General features: G+C 34.4%; 1 protein-coding gene across 2 annotated transcripts in view; it reads left to right on the top strand.

Moving 5' to 3' along the window:
* The window catches only part of DCUN1D5 (defective in cullin neddylation 1 domain containing 5), a 29,008-nt gene extending 16,993 nt beyond the window's left edge, over nucleotides 1–12,015 (top strand). For both annotated transcript variants that reach the window (XM_016206746.2, XM_016206747.2), the window contains 4 exons: nucleotides 8,082–8,190; nucleotides 8,278–8,382; nucleotides 10,296–10,398; nucleotides 11,832–12,015. In XM_016206746.2, the coding sequence (XP_016062232.1) occupies nucleotides 8,082–8,190; nucleotides 8,278–8,382; nucleotides 10,296–10,398; nucleotides 11,832–11,887 (373 nt within the window). In that variant the 3' untranslated portion in view covers nucleotides 11,888–12,015. The remainder of the gene's footprint in view (nucleotides 1–8,081; nucleotides 8,191–8,277; nucleotides 8,383–10,295; nucleotides 10,399–11,831) is intronic.
* Nucleotides 12,016–12,378: the final 363 nt, after the last annotated feature.

The following is a 12,378-nucleotide window of genomic DNA, read 5'->3' on the forward strand; positions in this document are numbered from 1 at the left end:
GTCTCTCTCCCTCTCCTTTCCTCTCTGAAATCAATAAAGATATATTTAAAAAAAAAAAAAGAAAAGAATTTACATGGTGTTTTCCATAGTGTCTGCGCTAGTTTACAATCCCACCATCAGTGCCTGAGGGTTCCCTTTTCTTTATATCCTCACCAACACTTACTTGTTTACATAAAAAAAATAGTTTATTAAATTTATTGGGGTGACATTGGTTAATAAAATTAGGTTTCCAGTGTACAATTCTATAATACATCATCTGTATCTTGCATTGTGTATTTAATACCCAAATCAGATCTCTTTCTGTCACCATATATTTTACCTCCTTTACTCTTTACTACATCCTCCCAACTCCCCTTCCCCTGGTAATAACCATACTGTTGTCTGTCCTTTTGTTTGTCTTGTTTGTTTATTTGTTGCTTTCAGATTTATATCCCACATATACATGAAATCATATGGTTCTTGACTTACTCTGTCTGACTTATTTCACTTAGCATGATATTCTCGAGATCCAGCCATGGTATCACAAATGGCAGTATTTCATCTCTTATGGCTGAGTAGTATTCCATTGTATGTATGTATCACATCTTCTTTATCCAATTGTCTGTTGAAGGACATTAAGGTTATTCCCATGTCTTGACCACCATGAATAATGCTACAGTGAACATAGAGATACATATATCTTTATGAATAAGTGTTTTCAAATTTTTCAGGTAGGTAACCAGAAGAGGGGGTGCCAGTTTGTATGTTAACTCTGTTAATTTTTTGAGGACCCTCCGTACTGTTTTGCATGGTGACTACTAGTTTACATTCCCACCAGCAGTGAATGAAGGTTCCTTTTTCTCCACAACCTCTCCAACACTTATTACGTGTCTTGTTAATAGCCATTCTAATAAGTTTGATGTGGTATCTCATTGCAGTTTTGATTTACACTTTTCTAGTAGCTAGTGAAATTGAGTAACTTTTCTTATATCTGTCGCCATTTATGTGTCGTCTTGGGAGAAGTGTCTGTTCAGGCTCTCTGCCCATGTTGGCATTTTGGTAATAGTCATTCTGTAGGTGTGAGGTGATAATCTCATTGTGGTTTTGATTTGCATTTTCTTAATAATTAGTGATGTTGAACACCTTTTTATAGGTCTGTTGTCTGTCTGTATGTCTTTGGAAAAATACCTATTTAGGTCCTCTGCCCATTTTTTAATTGGATTGTTTTTTTAATGTTGAGTTGTATGGGTTTACTTCTTTATGTATTTTGGATATGAACTCCTTATCTGATATATCATTTGTGAATGTCTTCTCCCATTCGGTAGGTTGTCTTTTGTTTTGTTGATGGTTTCTTTTGCTGTGCAGAAACTTTTTAGTTAGAGGTAGTCTCATTTGTTTAGTTTTGCTTTTGTCGCTCTTGCCCAGAGATGCATAAGAAAAAATATGCTAAGACCTATGTCAAAGAGTTGACTGCCTACATTTTCTCCTAGGAGTTTTATGGTTTTTTAGGTCTTACGTTGAAGTCTTTCATCCATTTTCACTTTACTTTTGTATATGGTGCAAGAAAGTCGTTTCATTTTATTATTTTTTGCATGTGTCTTCAATTTTCCAGCATTTATTGAGGAGAGTCTTTTTCCTGTTGTATATTCTTGTGTATACTAAATCTTGAAATCACTTATACTGATTCATCTTTTTAAAAAATTGTTATAGCTATCCAGCTCCTTCATATCTACAAAAAAATCTTACTGAGATTTTGGTTAAATTGCATATGAATTTGGGGAGAATTGACATCTTTACTATTTGAGTCTTCCAATGCATAGAAGATAGATATGGTTCAGTTTTTTAGGTGTTTGATTTCTTTCATCAGTCTTGTGTAGTTTAGATCATTCAGGTCCTATACATGTTTTCTTAGAATTACAACTAAATATTTTATTTGTGTTTTGAGCCATTGTAAGTAGTAGTATTTTAATTTCAGCATTCACATGTTTATTACTAATATATGGAAGTGTAATTGATTTTTGTATATTTATACCCTGTCACCTTGCTGAACTCACTTTTCCTAAGGTTTGTTTATGTGTATATATTCCCTAGATTTTCTACATAATCATGTTGCATGGTTATGACATAAAATAGGGACATTTTTACTTATGTATTTAGTTTTGGTCTGTATGCTTTTGTTAATCCTCACCTGGGGATATTTTTTCCATTGATTTTTAGAGATAGTGGGAGGGAGGGAGGGAGGTAAGAGGGAGAGAGACATCAATGTGAGAGACACATGGATTGGTTGCGCCCCCGCCCCCCCCCCCCAGACCAGGGCCAGGGATTGAACCTGCAACCCAGGAATGTACCCTTGACAGAGAATCGAACCCACAACCCTTCAGTGGGCAGGCTAATGCTCTAACCACTGGGCAACACCAGCCAGGGATAGTCTGTATGTCTTTTATTTCCTTTACTTCACATATTGGATTGTCTAGAACTTCTACCACTATGTTGAGTGGTGGAGTGAGAGTGGACATACTTTCCTACTCTCCATCTTAAAGGGAAAATATTTAGTATATCACTATAAAGTATATTAACTATAGGTTGTTTGTAGAAGTTCCTTTGTCAAGTTAAGGGAGTTATCTTCTATTTTTCTGTGAGTTTTAAATACTTTTTTTACATTAAATCATAATTACGTAGTTTTTCTTTTTTATCTTGTTAATATTGTGGTTACATTGATTTTTGAATATTGAATCAGCCTTGCATACCTGGAATAAATCCTACTTTTTCATGGTGTTTAATCATTTTTATATAGATGAATTCTATTTTCATGAGGGATATTGGTCTGTAATTTTCTTTTTCTTTATTTTTTCTATTTATTTAAGTATTTAGATATAATAGACATATAACATTATATCAGTTTTATGTATACACTATAACGATTCAATATTTGTATACATTGCAAACTAATCGCCACAAGAAGTCTAGTTAACATCATCACCATATATAGTTACAGTTTTTTCCTTAGGATTTATTTATTTATTTATTTATTTATTGTTAATACTGTCTTTGTCTGATTTTCATGTCAAGGTAATACTGGCTTTGTAAAATGAATTGGGCAGATTTTCTTATATTTTATTTTCTGAAAGAGATTGTTTAGAATTGGTTTTTAAAGATCGGTAGAATTCTCTAGTGAAACCATCTGAAGATTTCTTTTTTAGAAGTTTTAAAATTTTTGTATTAAATTTCTTTAGTAGTTATAGTGCTACCCAAATGATTTATTTCATATTGTGTATGTTGTAGTTTTTGTTTTTTAAGGAATTGGTCCATTTCATCTAAGTTGTCAAATTTATATTCTTTTGATAGGTGCAAATCTGTAAGGATATTCATTGTTTTATTCCTGTTGGTAACTTTTGTCTTCGCTTTTTACTTTGTCATTCTTGCTAGAGACTCGTCAGTTATATTAATCTTTTCCCAAAAAATCAAATCTTTGTTTCATTGATTTTTCTCTCTCGTTTTTCTGTTCTCAGTTTCATCAGTTTCTGCTGTTACTTTCTCTGGCTTGCTTTAGGTTTATTTTGCTCTTCTTTTTTCATTCTAAAGTTGGGAGCTCTGATTATTGATTGAGACTTTTTCTCTCTTCTAATTTTGCATTTAGTACTGTAAATAACCTCAGCATTGCTTTGAGTCTCACAAAATTTGATGTGTTTTCACTTTCATTTAGTTTAACATATTTTTTGGTTTTCATTGAGACATGCTCTCATCTGTGGATTATTTAGGACTTTGCTGTTTATTTTCTAAGTGTTTAGAGATTTTGCTGTTATCTTTATGTTATTTCTAGTTTGGTTTCATTGTGGTCAGAAAACATCCTTCGCAATTCAGTTCTTTCACATCTGTTTACATTTGTTTTATGTCTTATAATATGGTCTGCCTTGGTTTATGTTCTGGGGCACTTGAAAAGAATATGTATTTTGTTGTCATTGACTAAAATGTTCTATTATTGTCAGTTAGATCCTGTTGGTTGATAGTGTTGCTGAATTCTTTGTGTTTGTTCATATTCTGTCTGGTGGCTCTGTCAATTGCTGAGAGAGAGGTATTGAAATTTCTAACTAGTTATAGATTTGTTTATTTCTCCTTTCAATTCTAAAAGTTTTTGTTGCCCTGGCTGGTGGTGTTCAGTGGTTAGAACAGTGGCTGGCACACTAAAGGGTTGAGGGTTTGATTCCCAGTCAAGGGCACGTACCTGGGTTGCAGATTCAATCCCTGGCCCCAGTTGGGGCGCATGTGGGAGGCAACCTATCAAGGTTATCTCACATCGATGTTCCTCTCTCCCACTCCCTCTCCCTCCTTCTCCCCCCCACTCTCTCTAAAAATCAGTAGAAAAAATATCCTCGGGTGAGGATTAACAAAATAAATAAATAAAAGTTTTTGCTTCACATATTTTACAACTCTTGTTTGGTGCATACACATTTTGGATTGTTATGTCTTCTTGATGGATTAACCTTTTTCATTTATTTAAAACAATTTTTTAATTGATTATTTTTAGAGAGAGGAAAGGAGAGAGAAACATCAATCAGCTGCCTCCCACACATGCCCTGACCAGGGATGGAACCTGCAGCGTAGATGTGCCCTGACTGGGAATCAAACCCATCAGTTGGTGTGCTGGATGACGCTTCTACCAACTCAGCCACACCAGCCAGGGCTTAACCCTTTTTAAATCTTTTTGTAATGTTCTTCTTGTGATAATTTTTTGTTCTAAACTCTTCATCAGCTGGTACTAATATAGTCATCCTTTCTTATGATTATTTCCGTATATGTTATTTTTCATTCTTTTACTTTCATTCTGCCTATATTGTTATATTTGAAGTCAGTTTCTTTTTTCTAGATAGCATATAGTTGGGTCTTTGTGGGTGTGTGTTTTTTTGTTGTTGTTTTTTAATGCACTCTGTCCAGTTCTGTCTTCTAATTGTAATATTTAGGCTTCTTACATTTAATGTTAAGGGCTTAAGTCTGTCCTGTATTTTACAATTCACAAATTACCATTTGGTTCTTTTTTACATGTTACTTTTTTTCCCTTAGATTTTGTATTTCTTTGCTGAGACGTCTTCATTTGTGTTCACAATTGATGATTGAAACATTTTTATTGAAACCTGGAACTTTTGAGTATTATACTAATGAAACTCTGGATCTTATTTAAACCGTCTGTTTTAGCTAGCTTCCTCTCACTCCACTTGGGCAGGAGAAGTGGTGGCCACTGCCTCATTGTTTCCAGTTGTAGGTAGAAATCGAAGTTCTCTGCTCTTCATCCATTGACATCTCATTGGCAGGCACAAGAGTTCCAGGTCCCCACTAGGCCTCCACTGATACCTTCTTGTTCCCCATAAAGTCTCTACTAACACTACTAGGGTGGTGGCTTTGTTCCTGCAGTGATCGTGAAAGCCTTGACTCTCCACAAGTCCTCCTTGGTCACTACCCAAGGGCAGTGGAGGATTGGCTGCTCCTTCTTACCTGGTGTGGGAGAAGTTCATGTTCTACTTGTGGTTTCCATTGACACTGCAGGAGTTGAGAGGGAGACATCCTTATATACTGGTGAGGATGGACCATTCAGGTCCCCATTCAATCTTTGCAGGCATTGGTGGGGCTTGAGCCACACTTTTTTCTGTGGTGTTTGACTGAAAAAGAATGTTGTTTTTTTCCTAAAAGTTTTCTGCCTTGCTAGGCTGCTTGCTTTTGGCTAGAGGGAAAACAGACTTTTTTGGTGTTTTTGTTTTTGTTTGTTTTCTGCCTGCCCCATTGGCATTTTTGATTTGCTGACTTCTTTAGCTCTAAGTCTGGGATAGATGAGGCAGAAAGAAGACCCAGGGAACTCACTGTTGTATTATTTCTCAGAAATCTTCTTATGCTTGTTTTATATATAATGTCTAGGGCTTTTAGTTGAATTAGCGGGAGAGATAGGGAAAAGTACATTTACTTCATCTTCCTGCAAGTGGAAGTTGTTTCTTTAATCTATTAAAAAAGCAGCACTGTAATGTGTAGGCTACTTCTAATATTTACCCTTCTCCCCTCTGCCGCCCCCCCCCCCCCAGCCAAACCTGACTCTAGTTAGTTCTTCTTTTCTCTGTCCCCTTTTAGGACCAAACTCTTTGAAAGCATTTGTCTATACTTTTTTCTCCAATTCCTCTCTTACTCTCTCTCAAACTTATTCTGGTAAGACTTTTATACCACTCCTCTGAAATCTCTTGGCAAGGCGTCATTTACAAGTGAATAATCAAAGCTGTCTTACTTGTCAAAACTGTGGCTGAAGCTAAATTTATACTTAGAGGGAGGTCTAGCCTTAAAAGAGAAAAAAGTCTGAAACCAAATGAGTTAATACCTAATTTAAGGAGTTAGAAAAAGGATCCACCCAAAGAAAGAGGCAAAAGGACATGAAAAGATGTCCAGACATTAGTAAAATAAAAAGCAAAGCTAAAATTGAGAGAATTAAGAAAGTCTGGCAAGATGGTCAAGACAATCAAAGAAAAGGCAAAACTATATTATAATGTATATTAGAAATTGTTATAAATAATTTTAATCAACATAGTTAAATAAAATTGTATGAAATAAGTTATCAGAAAAGTATATAAATGACCAAAAGTGATTGAAAAAGAAATAGAAAATCTGAATGGTTGTATAACCATTAAAAATGCTGATTTAGTGGTTAAAAGTGCTCTTCTTTCGTTAGTGAAAAGGCCCAGGTGGTTGTTCACCTGAGTTTGAACAAATGCTAGCTATTATTTCCAATATTCAGTAAACTTTTTCAGAAAACAAAATAAAGGTAATAATGCTTTTTATTTTTCCGAGGCTTATGTTATAAGCTTGTTATCAAAACTAGCAAAGAGAATGTGCTAGAATTAAATTTATAAGCCAGTCTCACTTAGGAGCATAGCAGAAAATCCCCAAAACTAGCAATGTATTAACTGGTACCATGGCCAAATTCATCTTATTTTAGGAATGCAAGATTTAAGCCACATTAGAAATTTATTCAAAATACCTACACCTTAATAAAATTATAAGTTACCCCATGTCACATTATTGATTTAGAATACTGAAAGTCTTAGTTAAATCTGAGAATGCTAGGTGCCTATACTATCTGATGAGTACTAAAATTCAGTTTTGAGTGAAATAACTGTGGATCCCAGTAGATGGCACAACTAATTGATTGAAGGAAGTCAGATGGTCTCTCAGAGATGGCAAAATGTAAGTGAGGTTTTGATGAGTAATATTTAGTGAAAATGTTGGAATAGCATTTCAAATAGAGGAAAATAATATGAACTAAAGCATAGTTGTGGCATTTGGGAATGGTAAGTGAAATATAACTGGAATACACAGTAAGGATATTGGGACCTGGCAGGAGATGTAACAGGAGATTTGGGCCAGTTGTGAAAGGCTTGCTTGCTTCTTGCTAAATAGTAGAAAATATCAACCCAGTGAGAGTTAAAGTCAATATCTTATCTTTAGAAATAACATGTATAACTTGTTTGCATTCTTTGCATTTATATGTACCTGATTTGAAATAAGTGTTGCCACTGATTTTCCTCTATTTTTTGTTCACTAAAAATGTAAGAATCTGAATTTATGAATGAACCACTAATATGATGTATTAATTTCCTCAGTACAACATCCTAAACTTTTAAAACTACTCATGGTTAATCTGTCACCAAGTTGGTGCCTAAGAACTTTCCAATGAAATATGTAACAGAGGCCTGATTAATTTCATTTGTTCTGCCATTTGCTAAAAGCATTTAATACATTTTAATACATCTCTTTTTAAGAGACATTTGTAGCTTTATTGGAGTTTTGGGGGTTTTTGTGCTTTTTTTAAAAAAAATAGAAGTGACTTGAGTGAACTTTTATTGGTTTCCAGGGTTTTTTTCCTTTTTTCGTTTTTCTTGCATTGGTAGATACAAGATAACAGATTTGTTTGTAATACTAAATTTTGAATCAGAGAATTTTAAACCTAAATTAATAATTTCATATTATATTGCTTTCACTTTTTTTCTTAATGCATTCTTTCAGACCTCTAAAAGTGCTTTTTTATTTAATTTTCTTTATTATATAATCTGTTTGATTTTTTTAAATTTAAGGTGTGACTGCACAGAAAAGTTACAGAACAAATTTGACTTTTTGCGCTCACAGTTGAATGATATTTCTTCATTTAAGAATATCTACAGATATGCCTTTGATTTTGCAAGGGTAAGTGGAATACCCATGTTTCATCATTTTAATATATTTTTTTAATCTTAGGCCACACTTATGAAAATGTATTTACTTATATTTTAGGATAAAGATCAGAGAAGCCTTGATATCGATACTGCTAAATCTATGTTAGCTCTTCTGCTTGGGAGGACATGGCCACTGTTTTCAGTATTTTACCAGTACCTAGAGGTATGTATGTTTTTATTTTTAAAATATTATTTTAAAATTTAATCTGTTTGGAAACATATCTTTGAGGAAAAACATATAGATTTTTAATACTACACTTTAAAAAAATAGGCTTTAGTAGAAACTTTCTGTTAAAATGTGTACACACCTGTCATTTTTAGACACAAGTTTATGGTCAGTAATATATTCTGTACATAGTTATTTTAACCCTTCTCCCTCACCCTCCATTAAAAAATAAACCTACAAGAAATAATTTTAGCACAGTCTTCATACAAAAGTAGTTTCTTGGGCTGTTGGCAGGAGAAAATTGATGTGAGTGCACAAATCTCAAGTTTCTAAATCAGATTTGTTTCTATTACACGGGATCTAGGCTGAAATCCACATAAGAACCAATTACAGTAATAAAGCTTTTAATATTTGATGTCCACAAATACAGAGGTGACTATAATGGTGTACTGATCAGTAAAAATGTATGCTGAATTTATGCAGGAAGTACTCTTTTAGAAGGTTTCTCAAATCACCTACTATAGGCAGTGGTTTTAAGAAGATACTGTTCTTTTTTCCCCCATGGCTTTCTTTGGTTTTTCTGTCTGTTTTTGTGCCTTTTCAATTTCAGTTGTTTTTGGTATCGTTCTCAACATTCCTTAAAGTATAGATCCTTCTCCTTTTTTGCTTTGAAAATAATTTCTTATAAAGCAAGTTCCCCAGAGTAGTTTTGTTTAAAGCTTGTGATAAGAGACAGTGGTATGAAAAGGTCTTATGTGAATGGGCTTTGTGCACACTTAAATCTTTAAACTTAATATAAGTAGATGTTTTTGATGGATGTTACTAATCTTCCTCCTATTAGTAGTCTAGGCAAAAATAAATATAACTGAATATAAAAATATTCATCTCTAAAGGGAACTGAAAGGACTAAATACTGTCAAACACTTGTTATCCAGTTGAGGGTGCTTGGCATACTATCTTTTTAAGTCGTCGTCTTTTTTTTTTTGGTCTTTTTTTGTTTTAGTTTTAGAGGGAGAGAGAGAATGAATGTGCCCTGACCAGGAATTGAACCCACTACCTTTTGGTGTAAGGGATGGCACGCCAACCAACTGCCACACTGGCTAGGGCTCTTTTTAAATCTTTATAACACCATTTTGAATTACATTTTATCCCCATTAGCAAATGAGGAGATGTGTTCTGTTGTTAAGTAACCTTCCCTAAGGTTACTCAGTTGAGTGGCAGAAGTGGGATTTGAACCCATGCTTATAGTCTTTCTCCACTGCCTCCATAGATGCCAACTTTACAATGTAGCCACAGTAAATCTCATGCAAAGAAATGAATTACTGGAAAAAGCACAAGGGAACATACTGGGTATAGAAAATATTATATATCTTGATCTCATTTGTGTTTACACAAATATCTACATAGGTAAAAATTCATTAGTACCCCAATGTGCTTGTTATTCTTCAAAAATGAAAGAAAAATAAGGGGGGAGGGGAAACGATGTTAATATGTAAATGCCCCTGAGGATTTTCTCCTTTCCTTACCAGAGGATATTTTTTCCATTGATTTTTTAGAGGGAGTAGAGGGAGGGAACAGAGTGGGGGAAAGAGAGAAACATCTGTGTGAGAGAGACACATCGATTGGTGCCTCCTGCACATGCTCCAACTGGGGCCGGGGATCAAACCTGCAACCCAGGTACATGCCCTTGACGGAATCGAACCTGAGACCCTTCAGTGCACAGCTGGTGTTCCAGCCACTGAGCCACACCAGCCAGGGCCCTGAGGATTCTCTTAAAAACACAAGTAATTTAAAAGAGGAATAAATGTTTTAGGAAAAACAAATTACAAAACATAACTAGATTTATTAAAGTCAAGCCCTAATGAATAACGCTTGTTCTATAATTCAAATATTTATATCATTTTCTACAGCAATCAAAGTATCGTGTTATGAACAAAGATCAGTGGTACAATGTATTAGAATTCAGCAGAACAGTCCATGCCGATCTTAGTAACTATGATGAAGATGGTGCTTGTAAGTATAATGTTTTCTTATGAAAAGAAATTTTTTAAAATATGTATTTATTGATTTTCAGATTGAGGAAAGGAGAGAGAGAGAGAGAGAGAGAGAAGCATCAGTGATGAGAGAGAATCATAAAGCGCTGCCTCCTGCATGCTCCCTACTGGGGATCAAAGCCACATCCTGGGCATGTGCCCTGTCCAGGAATCATACTGTGATCTCCAGGTTCATGGGTTGACACTCAAGCACTACGCCACACTGGCCCGGCGAAAATAAAAATTTTTAAACTATTAAATGAGAATGTGTGTTTGCGTAGCATTACCATAAAGGATTTAAACTTTGTAAAAGTAACATTTATTATTTAATATGTGGGAAATGTCCGGGGATGACAGGTTAGAAGGTAGGCAGAGAGCTTAGATTGAGCAGTATTATAAAATTTGTGCTGATAAATATTTTTAGTTTCTTAGTAACAGATCATTATAAAGCTTAATTTAAATTATAATTTTTGTATCGAGAAGCTAAAATTCTGCTTCGTTTCTGCCTTTCCTGGCATTTTTCTGTGGAAGAAAAGTACAGTCATGATTTTAAAAAATAGGAAAGCAAAACATCAGCTATAATAGAAAAAGCTTATATTAACTTGAAAGCTTTTTCTAAAATCTGTACCTATATTCTTCCATAGGAAATAGTGGATGGAGCCAAGTAGTGGCTTATGCTGGACTTGCTTTCCAGTTTGGTGCTATGCCAACAACTAGGTTGCTTTTCAGTTGCCATTTATTATGGTGCTTGTTTGCTATTTATCTTACAGTCTTTCAAAAGCAGGAGAAAAATAGAGACTACCACAGGGTTGTGTGTTTTAAGAATAATAGGGCAATTATATGTTTTCCTACATTTAATAAAAGTAAACAGCTTGTTTAAATTGCCTACCTGGCTGGCTTCTGTAGGTAAATGAGTTTAAACTCCAGGCATTATAAAAATGTCTTTATTAGGCACTTGCTTTGTGTGCAGATTTATACTAGGTCCTGTTACTGGAACCATATGTCTGTACTATGGACACCCCTTCAACAAGCTTACATACTTCTTGGTGAGGTAACATAGAAATACTATGTTTAACACCTTTCAGATTTTTAAAGAATTAAGAGGCAAATTCTATGGGCAGTTGGAAAAAGGAAGAGGTTAACATTGATTTAGTTACTGGAGAGTTCATGAACACTTAAACCTTCACAAGGAAGTTGCTACAGATACCTATTGTGGAAAAAGTCCCTTATGTCATAAAAGAAAATGCTAAGACAGCACCATTAAGTAGAAGAGAGGCTGGAAGCAAAACACCTAAAAGGGGCAAGCGTCAGTTCCTTGTTACCACAGAACTTGTGGGGAGCTTGTTTTATTTGTTTTATTGTTAGAGAGATGAGTTCACTGAATTCTAACAAAAATTGTTTCTTTATTTCTAGGGCCCGTTCTTCTCGATGAATTTGTTGAGTGGCAAAAAGTCCGTCAGACATCATAGCAAGAACTATAGTGAAGAAAATGCAAACCTTTTGATTCGTGCGTGTATGCAAGCTAATGAGATGAGGAAGAACTCCAAAGGGTGCATTTTTATTCATATGAAAGACTTCTCATAGTACTTTTTTTTTTTCTTTTTTTTTTTTTAAAGGAAGTTTTCTTGTTACATGTGATGGGCCTTGTGCCACACCTCTTCTGAGACTGAATATTGAAGTTTTTGTTTTGAGTTATGTTTATAACATTTATTTCAGAACAATAAAGATTCAGATTTGTGATAAAGGCCTTAAAGTGAAGATGTCCCTTGAGTGTCAGAGTGGTATTTATTTTTGTAAATTTTAATTCTTGAATTTTAGAGGTTTATTCACCATGAATTTGTGGAATTTAAAAGATTTTAAATAATCTTAATATTTGGCAATGTAGTCTGCTGATGGTATGGCTTAATGTATTCATCTCTGCACAATTAGGAAGAATACTTACTGGCCTTGACTTATGGTT

Source organism: Miniopterus natalensis, chromosome 11 (assembly GCF_054644295.1).
Source record: "Miniopterus natalensis isolate mMinNat1 chromosome 11, mMinNat1.hap1, whole genome shotgun sequence".
In the NCBI taxonomy this organism is placed as follows: Eukaryota; Metazoa; Chordata; class Mammalia; order Chiroptera; family Miniopteridae; genus Miniopterus; species Miniopterus natalensis.